This window comes from Saccostrea cucullata, mitochondrion (genome assembly GCF_032062105.1).
Source record: "Saccostrea cucullata mitochondrion, complete genome".
NCBI lineage: Eukaryota > Metazoa > Mollusca > Bivalvia > Ostreida > Ostreidae > Saccostrea > Saccostrea cuccullata.
This window is the reverse complement of record NC_027724.1, coordinates 1-16,396: the sequence shown is the minus strand read 5'-3', so window position 1 is coordinate 16,396 and position 16,396 is coordinate 1. Positions and strand designations below refer to the sequence as shown.

General features: G+C 37.7%; 12 protein-coding genes and 26 non-coding genes across 38 annotated transcripts; all 38 read right to left on the bottom strand. All coding sequences in view use genetic code 5, as the record gives it.

Annotated features, from left to right (window-relative positions):
- Positions 1-51: 51 nt before the first annotated feature.
- ND2 (NADH dehydrogenase subunit 2) lies at positions 52-1,056 on the bottom strand. The gene has a single exon. It carries the CDS (start codon positions 1,054-1,056, stop codon positions 52-54), a length of 1,005 nt encoding a protein of 334 aa, YP_009162817.1.
- A 107-nt stretch (positions 1,057-1,163) lies between these two features.
- Positions 1,164-1,233, bottom strand: AL366_gt23. The gene has a single exon. It is a non-coding gene; the product is annotated as a tRNA-Trp (tRNA).
- A 5-nt stretch (positions 1,234-1,238) lies between these two features.
- Positions 1,239-1,307, bottom strand: AL366_gt22. Its single transcript has one exon. It is a non-coding gene; the product is annotated as a tRNA-Cys (tRNA).
- Positions 1,308-1,325: 18 nt separating this feature from the next.
- Positions 1,326-1,393, bottom strand: AL366_gt21. Its single transcript has one exon. It is a non-coding gene; the product is annotated as a tRNA-Asn (tRNA).
- A 5-nt stretch (positions 1,394-1,398) lies between these two features.
- On the bottom strand, positions 1,399-2,076 carry ATP6 (ATP synthase F0 subunit 6). The gene has a single exon. The coding sequence runs from the start codon at positions 2,074-2,076 to the stop codon at positions 1,399-1,401; it is 678 nt and encodes a 225-aa protein (YP_009162816.1).
- Position 2,077: 1 nt separating this feature from the next.
- Positions 2,078-2,140, bottom strand: AL366_gt20. The gene has a single exon. It is a non-coding gene; the product is annotated as a tRNA-Tyr (tRNA).
- Positions 2,141-2,189: 49 nt separating this feature from the next.
- Positions 2,190-3,539, bottom strand: ND4 (NADH dehydrogenase subunit 4). The gene has a single exon. It carries the CDS (start codon positions 3,537-3,539, stop codon positions 2,190-2,192), a length of 1,350 nt encoding a protein of 449 aa, YP_009162815.1.
- On the bottom strand, positions 3,540-3,606 carry AL366_gt19. The gene has a single exon. It is a non-coding gene; the product is annotated as a tRNA-His (tRNA).
- A 22-nt stretch (positions 3,607-3,628) lies between these two features.
- On the bottom strand, positions 3,629-4,093 carry ND6 (NADH dehydrogenase subunit 6). The gene has a single exon. The coding sequence runs from the start codon at positions 4,091-4,093 to the stop codon at positions 3,629-3,631; it is 465 nt and encodes a 154-aa protein (YP_009162814.1).
- A 36-nt stretch (positions 4,094-4,129) lies between these two features.
- ND5 (NADH dehydrogenase subunit 5) lies at positions 4,130-5,779 on the bottom strand. Its single transcript has one exon. It carries the CDS (start codon positions 5,777-5,779, stop codon positions 4,130-4,132), a length of 1,650 nt encoding a protein of 549 aa, YP_009162813.1.
- Positions 5,780-5,904: 125 nt separating this feature from the next.
- Positions 5,905-6,714, bottom strand: AL366_gr01. Its single transcript has one exon. It is a non-coding gene; the product is annotated as a 16S ribosomal RNA (ribosomal RNA).
- A 371-nt stretch (positions 6,715-7,085) lies between these two features.
- On the bottom strand, positions 7,086-7,157 carry AL366_gt18. Its single transcript has one exon. It is a non-coding gene; the product is annotated as a tRNA-Asp (tRNA).
- Positions 7,158-7,166: 9 nt separating this feature from the next.
- Positions 7,167-7,394, bottom strand: ND4L (NADH dehydrogenase subunit 4L). The gene has a single exon. It carries the CDS (start codon positions 7,392-7,394, stop codon positions 7,167-7,169), a length of 228 nt encoding a protein of 75 aa, YP_009162812.1.
- Positions 7,395-7,449: 55 nt separating this feature from the next.
- Positions 7,450-8,397, bottom strand: ND1 (NADH dehydrogenase subunit 1). Its single transcript has one exon. The coding sequence runs from the start codon at positions 8,395-8,397 to the stop codon at positions 7,450-7,452; it is 948 nt and encodes a 315-aa protein (YP_009162811.1).
- A 1-nt stretch (position 8,398) lies between these two features.
- On the bottom strand, positions 8,399-8,463 carry AL366_gt17. The gene has a single exon. It is a non-coding gene; the product is annotated as a tRNA-Ala (tRNA).
- An 8-nt stretch (positions 8,464-8,471) lies between these two features.
- Positions 8,472-8,541, bottom strand: AL366_gt16. Its single transcript has one exon. It is a non-coding gene; the product is annotated as a tRNA-Phe (tRNA).
- AL366_gt15 lies at positions 8,541-8,610 on the bottom strand. Its single transcript has one exon. It is a non-coding gene; the product is annotated as a tRNA-Leu (tRNA).
- A 21-nt stretch (positions 8,611-8,631) lies between these two features.
- On the bottom strand, positions 8,632-8,695 carry AL366_gt14. Its single transcript has one exon. It is a non-coding gene; the product is annotated as a tRNA-Lys (tRNA).
- Positions 8,696-8,700: 5 nt separating this feature from the next.
- On the bottom strand, positions 8,701-9,060 carry ND3 (NADH dehydrogenase subunit 3). The gene has a single exon. It carries the CDS (start codon positions 9,058-9,060, stop codon positions 8,701-8,703), a length of 360 nt encoding a protein of 119 aa, YP_009162810.1.
- AL366_gt13 lies at positions 9,059-9,125 on the bottom strand. Its single transcript has one exon. It is a non-coding gene; the product is annotated as a tRNA-Gln (tRNA).
- Positions 9,126-9,151: 26 nt separating this feature from the next.
- On the bottom strand, positions 9,152-9,216 carry AL366_gt12. The gene has a single exon. It is a non-coding gene; the product is annotated as a tRNA-Arg (tRNA).
- A 28-nt stretch (positions 9,217-9,244) lies between these two features.
- On the bottom strand, positions 9,245-9,314 carry AL366_gt11. The gene has a single exon. It is a non-coding gene; the product is annotated as a tRNA-Val (tRNA).
- A 42-nt stretch (positions 9,315-9,356) lies between these two features.
- On the bottom strand, positions 9,357-9,939 carry AL366_gr02. Its single transcript has one exon. It is a non-coding gene; the product is annotated as a 16S ribosomal RNA (ribosomal RNA).
- On the bottom strand, positions 9,939-10,000 carry AL366_gt10. Its single transcript has one exon. It is a non-coding gene; the product is annotated as a tRNA-Pro (tRNA).
- A 3-nt stretch (positions 10,001-10,003) lies between these two features.
- On the bottom strand, positions 10,004-10,071 carry AL366_gt09. Its single transcript has one exon. It is a non-coding gene; the product is annotated as a tRNA-Leu (tRNA).
- AL366_gt08 lies at positions 10,071-10,142 on the bottom strand. The gene has a single exon. It is a non-coding gene; the product is annotated as a tRNA-Ser (tRNA).
- A 7-nt stretch (positions 10,143-10,149) lies between these two features.
- AL366_gt07 lies at positions 10,150-10,215 on the bottom strand. The gene has a single exon. It is a non-coding gene; the product is annotated as a tRNA-Met (tRNA).
- Positions 10,216-10,351: 136 nt separating this feature from the next.
- AL366_gt06 lies at positions 10,352-10,422 on the bottom strand. The gene has a single exon. It is a non-coding gene; the product is annotated as a tRNA-Ser (tRNA).
- Positions 10,423-10,425: 3 nt separating this feature from the next.
- On the bottom strand, positions 10,426-10,495 carry AL366_gt05. Its single transcript has one exon. It is a non-coding gene; the product is annotated as a tRNA-Met (tRNA).
- Positions 10,496-10,497: 2 nt separating this feature from the next.
- COX2 (cytochrome c oxidase subunit II) lies at positions 10,498-11,193 on the bottom strand. The gene has a single exon. It carries the CDS (start codon positions 11,191-11,193, stop codon positions 10,498-10,500), a length of 696 nt encoding a protein of 231 aa, YP_009162809.1.
- A 7-nt stretch (positions 11,194-11,200) lies between these two features.
- Positions 11,201-12,310, bottom strand: CYTB (cytochrome b). The gene has a single exon. The coding sequence runs from the start codon at positions 12,308-12,310 to the stop codon at positions 11,201-11,203; it is 1,110 nt and encodes a 369-aa protein (YP_009162808.1).
- A 91-nt stretch (positions 12,311-12,401) lies between these two features.
- On the bottom strand, positions 12,402-12,464 carry AL366_gt04. The gene has a single exon. It is a non-coding gene; the product is annotated as a tRNA-Glu (tRNA).
- Positions 12,465-12,489: 25 nt separating this feature from the next.
- On the bottom strand, positions 12,490-12,559 carry AL366_gt03. The gene has a single exon. It is a non-coding gene; the product is annotated as a tRNA-Ile (tRNA).
- A 12-nt stretch (positions 12,560-12,571) lies between these two features.
- Positions 12,572-13,402, bottom strand: COX3 (cytochrome c oxidase subunit III). The gene has a single exon. The coding sequence runs from the start codon at positions 13,400-13,402 to the stop codon at positions 12,572-12,574; it is 831 nt and encodes a 276-aa protein (YP_009162807.1).
- Position 13,403: 1 nt separating this feature from the next.
- On the bottom strand, positions 13,404-13,469 carry AL366_gt02. The gene has a single exon. It is a non-coding gene; the product is annotated as a tRNA-Gly (tRNA).
- Positions 13,470-13,505: 36 nt separating this feature from the next.
- AL366_gr03 lies at positions 13,506-14,449 on the bottom strand. Its single transcript has one exon. It is a non-coding gene; the product is annotated as a 12S ribosomal RNA (ribosomal RNA).
- A 29-nt stretch (positions 14,450-14,478) lies between these two features.
- On the bottom strand, positions 14,479-14,546 carry AL366_gt01. The gene has a single exon. It is a non-coding gene; the product is annotated as a tRNA-Thr (tRNA).
- Positions 14,547-14,740: 194 nt separating this feature from the next.
- Positions 14,741-16,396, bottom strand: COX1 (cytochrome c oxidase subunit I). The gene has a single exon. The coding sequence runs from the start codon at positions 16,394-16,396 to the stop codon at positions 14,741-14,743; it is 1,656 nt and encodes a 551-aa protein (YP_009162806.1).

The window sequence follows — 16,396 nt, the reverse complement described above, 5'->3', positions numbered from 1 at the left end:
ATTTTTCTAATAAATTACTAATGGCACATTTTACTTAGAAACTACTCAATGCTAGTAAAACATTATAAAAACACCTCCTCCACCAACATTTCATAAAAAACTTCCTAAGTTGACAAGGAGGTCTTCAACGGATGGCTCTCTATCATCCACATGACGCATTATTCCAATAACTACAACATGAACTCAAACCCAAGCTAACAAGTTTACTACCCTTCTAATTAAAATTACTGCGACATAAAATCACATGTTGCTCTCAACAAAACTAGACACCACCACAAACTTAGCACAAAAGTCAGTAAGAGGAGGAAACCCAGCAAAACTTAACCTTATAGCCATAAAACCTGGGAGATAGATGTCCGGTAAGGTGCGCCCCATTTGTAAAATAGTATCTGATATACAAACCCTTAAAATCAATACTAAAAATAATATTCTCACTGAATAACAAATAGCATAAAACACAAACAAGTCTTTACTCATACCCATACAAATTACTAATAAACCAGTATTGTTGACAGAGGAGTAGGCTAAGAAGGTTTTGATATTGGTGCAATTAAACATTGCTACTGGCCCGTACAAAACTCTAGCAATTGCTCTTAAGCTTAATAAGTCATTTAAGTAACTAACAGTTCCAAGGAAGGGAATAGCTGGAATAAGTAGAACTTTTTGTGCTACTCCACTTAAGTAAATTCCGGGATAGTGAAAATTTATAAATGCCCGAGGGACCCAAAAGTGGAGTGGGAAAAGACCTAACTTCAAAATAAATCCCGTTATTAGAAATGTTAGCCCCATAGCTTCAAAGGAAAACTCTCACAGCATAAGACCAGAATAAAGAATTCTTGCGCTGCCCATAAACTGAACCACAAAATATGTAGCAGAACCTTTATATCATTTGTACAACCCAGTTAAAGATATCCCACAACAAAAGAATGGGACTAAAAAAATAGTGCTTAAGTCCATCGCGACCCAAACTCAAAATACTCTTGTCGCTAAAGTTACGACTAGTGCAAAGTAGAGTCCCAATAACATAAAAATTATGCCAGCTAATGAATAATACATTTAAAACACTTTAGCAAGCTTAACGCCTTAACTTAATTTTTTCCCCTTTGACTAATTTTACCCCTGTAAATAAGCTAAAACTAAGCCCTAAAAATTAACGTGTTTATATCAGGCTGACCCACCTTAAAGGATATGTTCAGATTTGAAGTCTGGTAGTTTACTTAACTTACAGCCCGAAAACTAAGACAGAAACAACAATGCATGTACTTTCAAATTTGCAATTTACTGTTCTATATTAAACTACCCTGCCTTTCTAAGCTTATAAACCTTAGAAAGAGCCTGATATAGGAACTTTTGATTAACAGTCAAATGCTTTTACATTTAAGCTACCCCTTCTAGAAACTATTTAACTACCACCTTAAATTTAACAGGAGTTGGGCGAAAATAAATTTTCGATAGACCTAAAAATAAAGACCTTTGAACTAATATAACCACTAGTTCCCAAATTAAAATAACACCAAACCACAGCATTGTCTTAGGAGACAAAAATTTTGAATAAGCCACACCATAAGCTACCATCTTAGCCAGAGAGTGGCAGACAACAGCTCCCACTAATGCATTTGCTAACATTCGAACTGTAAGGGTTACTGGACGAATAACAACCCTCAAAACCAACAGGGGAAAATAAGCAAACGATTTTATAACAGACTGCTTAAACTTAAGAGATTTTCTAAAGATATCAACGTCTGTTTGTAAGATGTTTACGGAATAAAAAAGCCTGGGCATTAAACCTGCCACTACCTCTCATGAAGACAATCCAGGAAAACCTCAGGGTAAAATACCGATTAACACCAGAGTAATTGTGAAATCAAAAATTCACCTTAACCCTTCTCTAACTCCTCTCCCGAGAGCCCTAAAACGCTCTTTTTTTCTGTGTATGCTTCTAACATAAATTTTTTTGTAAACACCCCATATTCTTATTGACCTAAACATCCCAGCAGGGGAGCAGATAAAGTACCTTATATAACAGAAAGAAAACAAGACAAAAAATGTAACTAGCCCCAAAAACTGAATTCTCATCTCATTGCGACTGAAGCAGTTCCTAAAGAGTTACAATCTTTTATACTAGATATACTACACAACGTTAGATAAGACATAAAATTCCATAAAACACAGTTAGACTTGCAAAACCCTTAAAAACTTCTTCACAAATCTCACTTAAATAACAACTCCACTAAAGGGTAAAACAAAAATAAGACGGAAAGCATATCCCGTGGAGTGACTTCTTCAAACATAACAATATCATCTTCCGGAACTGGACCGTGAGCCAACTGGCAGTATAAAGCAAACCTGTATACCCCTCTTGCAAAAAAGTAAACAACTAAAAACAAAAACCTTCATGGGCCCACAGAGATTACTCTCACTACGGCTAAAACTTCACTAATAATAGTAGGGCAAGGGGGTACTCCTAAGTTTATTATGATAAAAACAAGCCACATAAAAGTCAAGATAGGGGTGGTACGACAAGCACCTCTTATTATTTTTAAGTTTCGAGTATGCGTTAGCTCTCTTCTTATACCACACAAAGCAAAAAGTCCTGAGGAGATAAATCCATGGCCTATGAGCATAATAAAAGCGGAGATTAAACCGACCTCTAGACAACTAAATAACCCGATAATGCAAAATGCTATATGAGAAACTGAAGAGTAAGCAATTATTTTCTTTACATCTCTCTGTCGCGAACACATTAAAGCTGCATAAATTCTACCCGTCAGAGAAAATGAAATTACTAGTAACCCGAATTTCTCTAATCTGTAGGAAAATACAGACATTATTCGGAGAATCCCGTAACCTCCTAACTTAAGAAGAATCCCAGCCAACACTACTGAACCTCCTACAGGGGCCTGCACGTGGGCTTTAGGAAGTCAAGTGTGAAAAGGATAAGCAGGAAATTTCACCAAGAACCCAGAAAAACACATAACTCAAAATCACCAATCGATGTGTAATTTCGGGGTTGTAAATCAGAGAAATCTCCTCCCCAACTTACACTCCATAAAAACAACCACAAAAAGCAAAGGAAGAGAACCCCCGACTGTATAAGCGCCTATATAACGAATTGCCGGAATACGCTCAGGTTGTTGCCCCCAAATAGCAATGATTGCCACTATCGGGATTAGTGTTCTTTCAAATAACACGTAAAAAATAGACATCATATTCACTAAGAAGCAGCCCACTAATAAAACACAAAGTAGGAGTATTAGCCAGACAAATTTTATGTAATCCCCTCGCAATGTTCCTATAGATCCGCTGGCTAAAATCCTTACACCACACACCCAAAATGTGAGTGTTACCATTCTGGCTCTAAAGATATCATTAATTAGATACTCCCCATAAGACTCTCAAGAAATTCCAGAACCGGACCATATTGAAATTCTATATATTGACCAGAAAGCTATCAAATTCACAACAGCCATTAGCTGGTCTTTTTTATTTAAAAACAACACCATTAAAGAAGAACCTAAAATCAAATATAATAACCCCACTAACTTAAAACCACTAACGCAGTATCCTCAACGCCACAAGTTGATGTTTTTATAAACTATTTAAGCTAGTTTATCCACCCAAAGCATCTTTACCCCCTTTTGGCTCTGTACGGCTTTCTATGCTTTCAACGACGAAGAGTATTCCGCTCTGGCTTGGATATTACAACTACTGCTACCATGACAACCAATAAAACTGGTGCTAAAAACCTAATTACTTGCCCATGAGCTCTTAGTATCCCACTAGAATATCACGGATTAAATAGATCAGGACCAGAATATCTGTACGAAGACATGGTTCAAGCAATATAAGCACTTAATCCAATAAGATAAGAAACCCTCATAAGACAGTATCTTTGATCTCGACCCTCAAATTTTTTAGGAAAGAAAGTTACAAAATAGCCGATTACAGCAGTAATCCCGCTCACATATACCATAAAAGACAATAGAGATAAAAAATCTCTACAATTTTCTCCGACTTCTACAAGAATTGCCAACCTTAAAAATACCCCAAAAAAAAATAGAGTAGAGGCATATAAAGTTCCTAGTACAAGTATACCCAAAGCAACAAAAACAATAATTTTCACACAAGCTTAGAACACTACATACGCACTACCAAGACCTAAGCTAGCCCCAACCCCGGAGGTTACGGATGCTCGCTGAATTACATTATGGAAATTGGAAAGATATCCTAAGCCTATCTCTAAAGCTCTAACTGGAATAGAGACCTCAGCCACGTTTTCTCCGTCCCCAGACACCCCAGAGAACCTAACTCTGCCTTTATCACTTACAAGAGAACGTGAGCTTAAATCTAGGTAAATTATACCATAAATTCATTTAAACCGAAGTTCATAAAATTTTGTCAAAATCAACTGCAATACTGTCCCGACAAACACCCCAGTTATTACCAGTAAATAAGGATAAAATCAGGCTTCGCTAGAAGAGAGCGCCTCAAAGAAAAACCCACCAGAAGACCTCAAAAGCACGAATTCTCCTCCAATCAGCCCTATGAATACCAAAAATACCCCGGGAGCAGAGAGTATCAAAGTCTCTCGGGATCCTAAGAAGTCTCGAATTCCATGTTTAGCTAGTCTGGTAACCCCAACAAGAACACGGACTGAATAAGTAGCAGTTAACCCAATACCTAAATACAATAAACCCACTATGAACCAAGAATTTGTTGAGTAGCCAGACGCAACAATTGACTCTTTAGAAGCATACCCAGCGGTTCCGGGAATTCCCATTAAAGAGACCCTTCCCATAAATAACCCAAAAACAGCTGAAGGAGATAGACTTGCAACACTTATACCAAATCTTCTAAAAAACTGGTTACCCGCATTGTGGCTGATTATTGAACCAACTCTTAAAAACATCCCAGCTTTAAAAAATGCATGGCACACTAGGTGCATAAAAGCCAGCTCAACTTCCCCCAAACCTAAGCTAAAAGCTATGATTCCGAGCTGCCTTAGCGTTGACAATGCAACAACTTTTTTTACATCTCTTTCCATAACTGCCCTTACCCCTGCAATGGTAGTTGTGATGATGCCAACCCCCATTAATAACCTACAAGCTGCATTAGAACTTAACCAAAAAGTCGAAGATCGAATTAACAGGTAAATTCCAGCCGTTACTAGGGTAGAAGAATGAACCAAAGAAGAAACCGGAGTCGGGGCCATTATTGCAGCAGGAAGCCACCTTCTAAAAGGCACTTGAGCCCTTTTTGTAATACAACCCACAATAAAAATAAACCTTCAGCAATAGGGCTTTATATCTAAACTTAAGTCAGATGCTATACACATACCGGCTGCTCTGCAAATTAGTAAAGCATCTCCAACACGGTTAGTTAAGGCAGTGATTATTGCTGCATCAAAAGACTTTTTCCCTTCATAATACATCACTAACAAAAAGGAAGTCACCCCTAATCAGTCCCACCCTAGCAATACTACCGGCATTGATCTAGCCACCACTAAAACAAGCATTGATGAGACGAAAGAGTACAGAGTCAAATTAAACTGTTTCTCTGTATCTTCTGAGCCTATATAGACCCTTATAAAAAATCCTACACACCCAGAAATTATTGTGATTACTCTTATAAACAAAGCAGCAATTCAATCTAGACAAATATCCAAACTTACTGAAATTATGGAAACGTAACCTAATTCTCAACAAAATCAAAAACTTAAGTCGCAATTGGCCATAACCGCAGCAAGTAGCCTAAAAAAGGCCCTAAACACCATCAATATTCACGAATTTAATAAAACCACAGCTCGGCTAGACTTAGATTTAAGCTAAGACATTACGCCAAGGAAATACTTTAATATTAATTTAAAACTTTAGTTCTAATATCTAAGAATGTTCTTCTTTCAGCAGTCCTTTCGTACAAGCCAAAAGAAAATTCAAAAAGAAGATAGAAACCGACCTGGCTTACGCCGGTCTGAACTCAAATCACGTAAGGTTTTAAAGGTCGAACAGACCCACTTCTAAAGCCTCTACGCCTTAGAGCTATCATCCTTAATTCAACATCGAGGTGCCAATCCCATTAGCCAATACGAGCTCTACTAATGGATAAGCCTGTTATCCCCGGCGTAACTTCTCCCATGATCGGACTTGCCGGGTCTACACTAGAGAGTCTTTCTTAACAAATAAGAAGGTTAAATTTTACTTCCTAGGCGCCCCACCTAAAAATCTTACAACTCTTAATAAGTAAATTTTTTAAAGCTGCACGGGGTCTTCTTGTCTAACTTTTCTATAAAGGTATCTTCACCTTTAGTCCAATTTCGTTATTCAAGGCAAGAGACAGCTTGACCCTCGTCAATCCATTCATGCAGGCCTACAATTAAAAGGCAAGGAATTTCGCTACCTTGGCACCCTCACGCTAGGGCGGCCGTTTACAATTTGCACTGGGCAGGCACTGCTAAGAGTAGTTCCCTGTTTAGTCCATTTCGTTATTCAAGGCAAGAGACAGCTTGACCCTCGTCAATCCATTCATGCAGGCCTACAATTAAAAGGCAAGGAATTTCGCTACCTTGGCACCCTCACGCTAGGGCGGCCGTTTACAATTTTGCACTGGGCAGGCACTGCTAAGAGTAAGCTTCTCCTAGTGATGTTTTTGTTAAACAGGCGAGGCCAAATATTTGCCGAGTTCCTTTTGCCATAGTTTTTCGTAGATTTCTTTCAATACATTTATGCTTAACCTTTAATTTAGAACCCCATTTTCCCCGCTCAAATTTATTAAGGCATGGGAGTATTAGATACCTTAATTAAGCTTATTATCCTTACAGGATATGGAGGTATTATTTAAACTAGACCCCCTCGAAACTCATTCTTACTTACTTATAGCTATCTCACTCTTTACTACACTACTACTATTATGATTTACTTATGTTATCCTATCCTACAATACTATTATCTTTCCCCTATATTGTGTTATTCTTTTCCTCTCTTTACTATACAAATCACAAAAAAAAAAAATTAAAAAGTTTATTTTTTTTAAAAAAAAACCTTTTAAAACTCAAACTCGCTTAGAAGTTTTTATTTAAGTTTTATCCTCAGAGCGATACGCCACAGATTGACGCACTTTTGGCATGACAAGCCAAGGTACTCACTTATACTAATCGCTCTCTATGCTTATTACTCCCCGTAAGAATATAAAGAATAAACCCCAGACTCGGGGTTTCGCATAATTCCCACCATTAAGCCCAACGCTAGAGAAGTTTCACATGCTACTAGCACTAAAAATATAAACAAGCCGTATGCCGGGACATAGCCCTCAGCATACATCATTATTGCCCCAAGCCCAACACATGCCCCCTCAACCAAAATTAAATACCTGAGAAAGTTTGAAAAATGCTTCAACATAGCTGCCACCAAGACACACACTGTAACCCTATACAAAATAAACGACGAACTCACTTTAAACTTTAGAAACAAAAAAAACTAAACAGTAAACCCCTAAAATAAAGGGTAAAAGACTAGCTCAACATGCTATTATTAAAAAGTCATACCGTAACCGAGGAAGACCTGCACGAGACCAGATAAAGAAAAATACAAGTATTATCACCTTAAAAAATGCCCAACATAAGCCGGCCACATTTAGCATATTAGGATTTTGAAAAAAGCTAAAAACAGTAACAGAGCACAGTAGTAAAATTATTCCGTATTCCGCAATAAACAAAAGAGCAAAACCCCCAGCAGAGTACTCAGTATTAAACCCAGAAACCAACTCAGACTCTGCTTCTACTAAATCAAATGGTGCCCGATTTGCCTCGGCTAAACAAACAGTCAACCATAACAGCACCACCGGAAGACAAAAAAACCTCCACCAAATAGACCACCCAGACTCAGCAATAGAAAAAAACCTTATTCTTCCCCTTAAAATTACGACCACAATTAAGGAAATTCTCAAACAGATCTCGTAAGAAATAACCTGAGCAAACCCCCGTACTCCCCCAATTCCAGCATATTTTGAATTAGAAGATCACCCACTTATAATAGCAATGTGGGCATTTAACCTTCTTACAACTAAAAAAAACAAGATGTCATTAGAAGACCACCTAGATAAAGCAAAAGATGGAAAAATCTGCCATCCCAAGAGACACAACATTAAAGAAATAGAGGGAATTACCAAAAAAATAACTCTAGCTGAGTTAGCTGGAACCACAAACTCTTTTATAAAAAGTTTAACCCCGTCTGTAATAGGTTGAGCGAATCCTAAAAACCTTGTTTTATCTGGACCAAGCCGAATCCCAAAGGATCTTAAACTTTTTCGCTCTATTAAAGTAAAGTAAGCTACCCTCAGCAAAACCCCTAAATATACAAACACAGTTGTTAGCGTTAAATATAAGTAGTATGAAACTTTCACAAAGTTCGAGAGAGTAAACTCATTGCGAAAATGCAAATTTCGTCTTTTGTATTAAAGTACCGAACTGCGGTGTCATGGGTTAGGGCTTAATTTAAGCCATCCTAACAGCTTCAATGTCATACCTTAGCTTAGGCTACTTACCCAACCAAGCAGGTGCGATACACCTTCTTTCGAAGCCTAAATTCGACGTACTCATAATCATACTAACCTAGCCTGTTTATTCTTAATTTCCACTGAAGTCGGAGATATACCCACACTCGAGTTAAAAGCTCGAAGCTCTAACTTAAGCTACGACCCCTAAACCTAGTTTTCGTGTAAGGTTCACTTAATAGTGCCCTCCATTATTTCATAATACAGCCCGTAAACCAAAATAAGTACGAATAAAACCGCACCAGATCCTTCAGGAGACCACCCGAACAGGTCCTGAAAACAGGGCACCAGTAAAACAATCTCTACATCCCAAACCAAAAACAAAATTACCAGATGAAAAAATCGGGAAGAAAAGTCACCCGGGTTTTTGACGGAGATAAACCCGCATTCATACGGAGAAGATTTATCTCAATCATACCCCTCTTTAGGTAGCCCAGAGAATCAGCATGAAAAAACAATAGGAATAACAGACAAGACCATGACAATAATTACCATTCTTAAAAGCATCTTTATGCGCCAGCTTGAGATAACAAGCTCTTAAAGTACCAAAAACTTTCGTGCTCATACACCATGGCACACAAACTGCCCCACTATAAAATTTAATATAGCAAGGGCTAATTTTAGCCAAGAATCGGGCCGAAACCGAATGTAAATAATCACTTCTTGCCAATGCTTGTTGTCGAGTTTCGTTAAATTTTGGTCGGAAAAAGAAAAACCTTTCTATTTAAGTGTTGTAAGCACCTGGTAATAACTTATACTATTTTCCGGTACTTTTAAGCCCCTAAAATGCTGAATGGGGCTAAAGTTACTATAAACACTACTGATCCTAGCATAAAATGTTACCTACCCTAATTTTAAGAAATTACGAAATGTTATAATACCTCTGCTTAATAAATAAATTATACCCGCACCTAAAAGACAAGTTGTTAAATACTCTTATCAAAACGGACATTTTAAATCCAATTTCTCTATTTAAGGCGTGTAAGACTCAGAAGACCATTAAGCACGACCTTTAGCCAAGCTAGTCACTCTTAAAACCTTAACCTTACGTACTTTAGTGTACGTGTAAATAAGTTTTAAAGCTGCACCTAAAAGCATTTTTTCCGTAACCGGCTACACTAAAATCCGATATTGCATATCACATCTTTTAGGGGATTATAAGATACCTTACATCGTTAACCTTGTAACCCCTAAAAAATCCTTTTAATTCAGGAAAAACCGCTAAGGTAAAACCCCTCGAGAGGCCATTATACAAAAGGTACTAACTAAACTAAAGCTTTTTCTCAATTATTAGTGTCTTATCAGACCTGATAATAAGTATTTAGGCATTTCTAATTTTCCTATACTTTGCCCACTAAAAGTTTTTTATTAGAAAACACTCTTTACAGTAATCTAAAGCCCACACAGGAACTAGTGCTCCCAAAGCACTTATTATTATTTTAACTAGCCTCAGTCATAGCCATGTGCGGCAATTTCCGCATTTTTTAAAGCTTAAATTTAACGCACTTCTCTGCCAACATAGCTAAGAAGGAGCACAAAATCGAATTGCGCCAATTGCGATTAGAAGTCGCAGTGTAAGGCCACTTATCCCCCTTTCAAACTATAGAAAAGGGTCATTTACCACTTTCGAATTATGAAACCGACGTCCTTCTTTAGACTACTTTTCCACTTATCAACACTATAAAGTTGTCAGATCGGATTCAATATCCGGCATTCTAAATGAGGCCCTTCTGTAAATAGCCCAAGATCAGACCATAAACAAAACTACTGTTACTCTAGTAAAAAAAGCTAAGCTTATCATTTTAAGAAAGTTGAGAGCTCTTCCCTCCCAACATGGTATTTTCAAGACACCAGCCTATTAACAAGGAACTTTCTGATCTGCAAGAGCTGCAATTAAGCCGCACCTTCGGGGCATGAGCCCGACAATCTAAATTTAGTCTATCTTGCAAACTACGCTATTACGTCCTCAAGCACTCTCATTCACTGCTCAAATACACGACACCTAACAACTTCTACTCGAATTGGCATAAATCTATGTAAAGCTCCACAAATTTCAGAGCACTGACCTCAAAATACCCCGGGTATTTCTACTTTAACTCTAGACTCTCTAAGTCGGCCAGGAACAGCATCGGACTTGACCCCAAAAGCCGGAACTGTCCATGAGTGAATTACATCAAACGAAGTAGTTAATACCCGACACCAAACAGAAAAAGGTAGCACCATGGATTTATCTACAGTTAACAACCGCGGTTCTCCTAAGCTTAACTCTTTTTCAGGGACTATATAAGAGTTGTAGGTAATTACTGCAAAGTCCGAATATTCATACTCTCAGTACCACTGATGACCAATGCATTTTACAGTAATAAGAGGAGTTTCTAACTCAGATATAGCGTATAGTAGACCTATAGAAGGCCATGACAGAAAAGTTAAAATTAAAAGCGGGACAAACCCTCAAATTCGCTCTAGTGTATGATCTGTCTGAACATATAAAAATTGGTGAGGAGAAACCAAGCATAGGACTACCCTAAGCATAACGAAAATAAAAATCAAAGTTAAAACTGCACAGTACATGCCGAATACCCATTGAATTCGTATTCCGGCGAATGTGACTCTATTTTGGAAGTATATTTGACATCAATATCTCATTTTTGTATTAAATTTGGATCCATCGTCCATAACCATTGAACAATATTTTTTCCCACTTCGCATTTGCTGCCGGAATAGAAAGCATGCAGAAAAGATGAACAAATGTCCCCACTTGTCCAGCTAAAATTCATGCTCCTGCAGGCTCCTGTGAACCAATAATTCCTAGAAATATAAAATTTGCCACTCAAATAAAAAATAACGCCTCACCAAGAGGGGATATTACTATTCTTTGAGTCTTAGCGTATTTTCCCAAAGTTGGCAGTAGCGCAATCCCTAAAATAGCTGCGAACATAAGAGCAAGACCTCCTGCTTTATGCGGAACAGAACGCAAAATAGCATATGCATATAGAAAATATCACTCCGGTTTAATGACTGCAGGAGTTTTTATTTTATTGATAGTTTGTCATTGGAGGGGATCAGCAGTAATTTTGGGAAAAGTAAATGCTAGTGCAGCTAAACCCGCTAACATGAATACGAAACCTACCAAATCTTTTGAGGTGTAGTAAGGGTGAAAAGGTACAACCAACTCTGTAGTGTCCAATCCCAAAGGATTTCTAGACCCGTTATTATGGAGAAGCAAAACATGGGCTACCCTCATACCTAGGATTACAAATGGGAGTAAAAAGTGCAGCACAAATACTCGCTTAAGCGTAAAAGTTGAGATGGTGAATCCTCCTTGAAATCATTCTAAGGCTCGGGCACCTCCGGGAAACACTGTCATCATGTTAGTAATGACGGTTAGTCCCCAGTATGACATCACGCCTCACGGTAATACGTACCCTAAAAATCCCACCCCCATAGACAAAAGGTAAAGAGTAACTCCCCTATATCAAACATGTGGAAGTTTTATATACCTCCCATAGTAGACGCCACGTCCTACGTGGATATAAATTAAAGCAAAAAATAAAGAGGCTCCGGCTATATGTGTTCTACGCAAAGCTCACCCATAATTAGCATCTCGTAAAATGTACCTTATCCTCTCAGTCGCTAAGTTTCCGTCTGCGGTGTAGTTTATACTTAATATAATACCCCTTAGAATCTGGATTGCTAAGGTAACAAACAACATAGAGCCCATATTTCACCAGATATTTAAGTTTGACGGGCAAGGGTATTTTATAACAGAAAAATACGCGTCTTTTAGAAAATTATTTCTAATACTCACCTACAAAATCAAGCATTTGCTTTACTTCTGCAAACTTCGCTTAGACATTCGGGCGGGAAAACCCCTCTGTAAAAGTGAAAATTTTATGTGCTACTTACACTAGCCCGAAAGCTTGTCTTCACTAAACCTTAGTTCAAGTATTGGAGGAGAATTCCACATATTCTTCGACATCAACAAAGCCCATTTAACTCTGGCACAATACTTAATCTGGTAAACTTAAGAGCCTCAGATATAGATAATAAAAAACAAAGCAAGTCATACGATATCTACAAAATGTCAGTACCAAATAGCTAAAACGTACCCCAAATGTCGACGAGTAGAGAATTGACGTAATAAAAGCCGAACTAAAGAATACAACAAGCCACACGTTCCGCCAATTACATGCATACCGTGAAGACCGGTTAATATAAAGAAAGCTCTGCCGTATACTCCGTCAGCAATTGAAAAAGAAGCCCAAGAGTACTCATCATATTGGTTTTTTACAAAAAAACCAGATAAAAAAACTGTTATAATCAGCAATGCAACTGCATGCGTAAAATTTCCATCTTTAAGATATTTATGCCTAGATGTTACAGTGCAAGATGAAGCTACCAATAAAGCTGTGTTGTGTAGAGGGGCTTTTCTTCAGTCAAGACATTCAATTCCTACGGGAGGTCAACAACATCCAATCTCAACAGAAGGGGACATAGAACTGTGAAAAAATGCCCAAAAAAAAGAAAAAAATAGCATAAGCTCAGAAACTAAGAATAAAATAAAACCCAAAGAAATTCCTATCTGAACTTTTTTTGTATGAAAACCTTGAAAAGTAGACTCATTAACGATATCTCGAGTTCACCCATAAACCGTTATTGCCATAATAAGCACGCCCCAAAACAGTTGACCGTAATCCACCTTATTTACCCAACAAATAAAAATTGTAGCCAATCCTCACAACCCAATTCTTATCAAAACCGGCCAAGGGCTCGGATCCACAACGTGAAAAGGAGTCCGAGGAATTTTTCGTTGGTGATAAAACCCTAATTTTTTTATTCCTGTACTTTGAATCATTGTACACTTTTTCCGTAAAGGAAACCTTTTGTTTGGAAGACAAATGTACTAATTATACTAAAAGTGCTAATTCAGTAGATTTGTAGTTCTTTTCTGTTCTTATTACAAGAGCAGGTTCCCCTACCCTTACCATGTTACGACTTACCTCTCCTTTCGGCTAGGGTGACGGGCGATTTGCACGCACCATAGTAACGTCTCTTCAATAAAATGAATTACTTTCTATTTACTCCCAAATCCCCCTCACCAAATTTAGAAAACTTGAGTATTTCAACTACAGGGCTTGATATAACTAAAAAATTGTCTCTCAGCAAACCCCTTACCCATAAGGAACGCTTCGACCTGACTTTGACTTAGAGCAGAACATTGATTAATGTGTGCCGCCTAAGGTGGCGCTTATTTATGTCTACTCACATCATATACTTTGGACGGCAGTACGATGCCATATAGGGTAGGTAAGATATCACGCGGATCATCGGATTAAGCGCCAAGAGCCTCTGGATGGCTTTATGGAACCGCCAAGTTCTTCGAGTTTTAAGCAGCTGCTCGTAGTACCCCAGCAACCAGCTAACACTTTAATAGCCGTTATTCTTGGCGTTATGGAATAATTGGGTATCAAATCCAGGTTTATTTCCATAATTTCGCGGAATCATCTCTATGCAAGTAAAGGACCTCCTCCAAGACTTAGAATTTGACCTCTATGACTTAACGTATGTCATATGCATTTTTATACTGACTAACCGCCTCTAGGCTGTACCTCTATTAATCCTCCTTCAAAGGGTATGACCGCAGCTGCTGGCACCCATTTTAGCTTATTGTATATAGTTTCTTGTTCGTTTCAAGCGTTAACTCATTGAGTCCAGGGCTGTCCACTTGAGTTGTGATTCTTTTCGCGTCATCATTCAACACTTATGCTTATACTACCACACACACGCCTTTTAGGAGCAGATATTAGTTCATCTCTTCTGTTAAATTAGCACATTACGAAAATTTCCTACATTGTGTATATCAAAGAACTCATGATTAACAGTATACCAGAACCAAATATTTTAGCTTGCGAAACTTTTTATAGCAAATTCGCATCAGTCTTTGCTTCGGCAAATTTGGGACTTACAAGGCCCCTGTAATATTTTATACTAAAACTGATTTTAGAAAAAGTAGCAGTAACTTAAAAATACAGATTTTCTTAGCCCGCTCTTCAATAGTTTTAAAAACCCATATTTTATTACTTAATAGAACGCAAAAAAATTTTTTTAATAACCTAAAAATATATAAATTAAAAAATTTTTAAGGTTTTAAACCTCAAGCAGAACAGCTTAAACCTTAGTACTAATCAACTTACTACAAACGTGTTCCTAAGTACTTCTTTGCTGGATCTTTTAACATCTTAGCTGACTCTAGAGCAGCATGCTTCGGAAGGTTTACTATCACTGATCACTCAGGAGAGCTTGACCTATTTCGAACTGAGACTACAGGTCGATGAGCAATAAAGGCTTCCCACACTAGGAATACAAAAAAAAGTAAAGAAGCTGTTCTTAGGTGTGACCCAAAAGTAGACACTTTATTCCAGAATCAAAATTGATCAGGATAATCAGCTACTCGGCGAGGCATTCCGGCTAACCCTAAGAAATGATGTGGTAAAAAAGCAATATTAACACCCAAGAATATAGCAATAAAGTGCCTCTTTATTTTTTGACGATGAAGCATGACGCGAGAAAACAGCGGGAATCAATGAGTAAATCCAGCTAAAATTGTAAAAACTGCCCCTATTGATAAAACATAATGAAAATGCCCAGTTACAAAATAAGTGTCATGAAGAGTCACATCAATCGAAGCACTAGACAAAATAAGCCCAGTTAACCCACCAATTGTGAATAAGATAATAAAACCAGTAGATCAAAGCATAGGAGCATGTGTGGACACTTGCGATCCTATTATTGTAGCAATTCAAGCAAACACTTTAATACCGGTAGGGACAGCAATAATAACAGTCGCCGCCCTAAAGTAAGCTCGCGTATCAATATCTATACCAGCAACAAACATATGATGCCCTCACACAATGAACCCTAAAAACCCGATATTTAGTATTGCATAAAACATTCCCATATTACCATAAGCTGTTTTCTTTCTAGATCAAAAACACAAAACATGAGAAATTATTCCAAAACCGGGAAGAATTAGGACATAAACTTCAGGGTGCCCGAAAAATCAGAATAAATGCTGAAATAAAACCGGGTCTCCTCCACCCACAGGGTCAAAAAAAGAAGTATTAAAATGTCGGTCTGTCAGAAGCATAGTAAGACCCCCCGCCAATACAGGCAAAGTTGTAAGCAATAAAAAAGATGTTACTTTAATTGACCATGGAAATAACCTTAACAAATGACCATCCACGGAACGCATATTTTTAATAGTCACTATAAAGTTAATTGATCTAAAAATAGACCTAATACCTGCCAAATGAAGCCTTAAAATAGCCAGATCCATACACATGCCATGATAGGAAAAAGTAGACAACGGAGGGTAAATAGTTCAACCAGCACCAACTCCATTTTCCACGAACCCAGAGATTCCTATAAAGTAAAGAGATGCGGGTAAAACCCAAAATCTAAAAGCATTGACACGAGGAAATTGTATATCAGGAACCTCTAACATTAAAGGAACCAATCAGTTACCAAAACCCCCAATTATGACAGGCATTACAAAGAAAAAGATTATTACCAGAGCATGCATAGTTACTACAGCGTTATAACAAACAGGGTCTAAAAATTTAGCTCCCGGATTAAACAGTCTTCATCGAATTAAAGACCTAAATCTTGTTCCAGCCAAAACTGACCAAAACCCAAATACCATATAAAATCTCCCAATATCTAGGTGATTTGTAGACATAATATACTCCCGTTTACCATAAAGCAAAACAGGACACGGAATGAACCACTTCAGATTATGAATCTTGGTAGCATCTAAGAACTCGTAAACTCCGGACATATTTTTTATCAT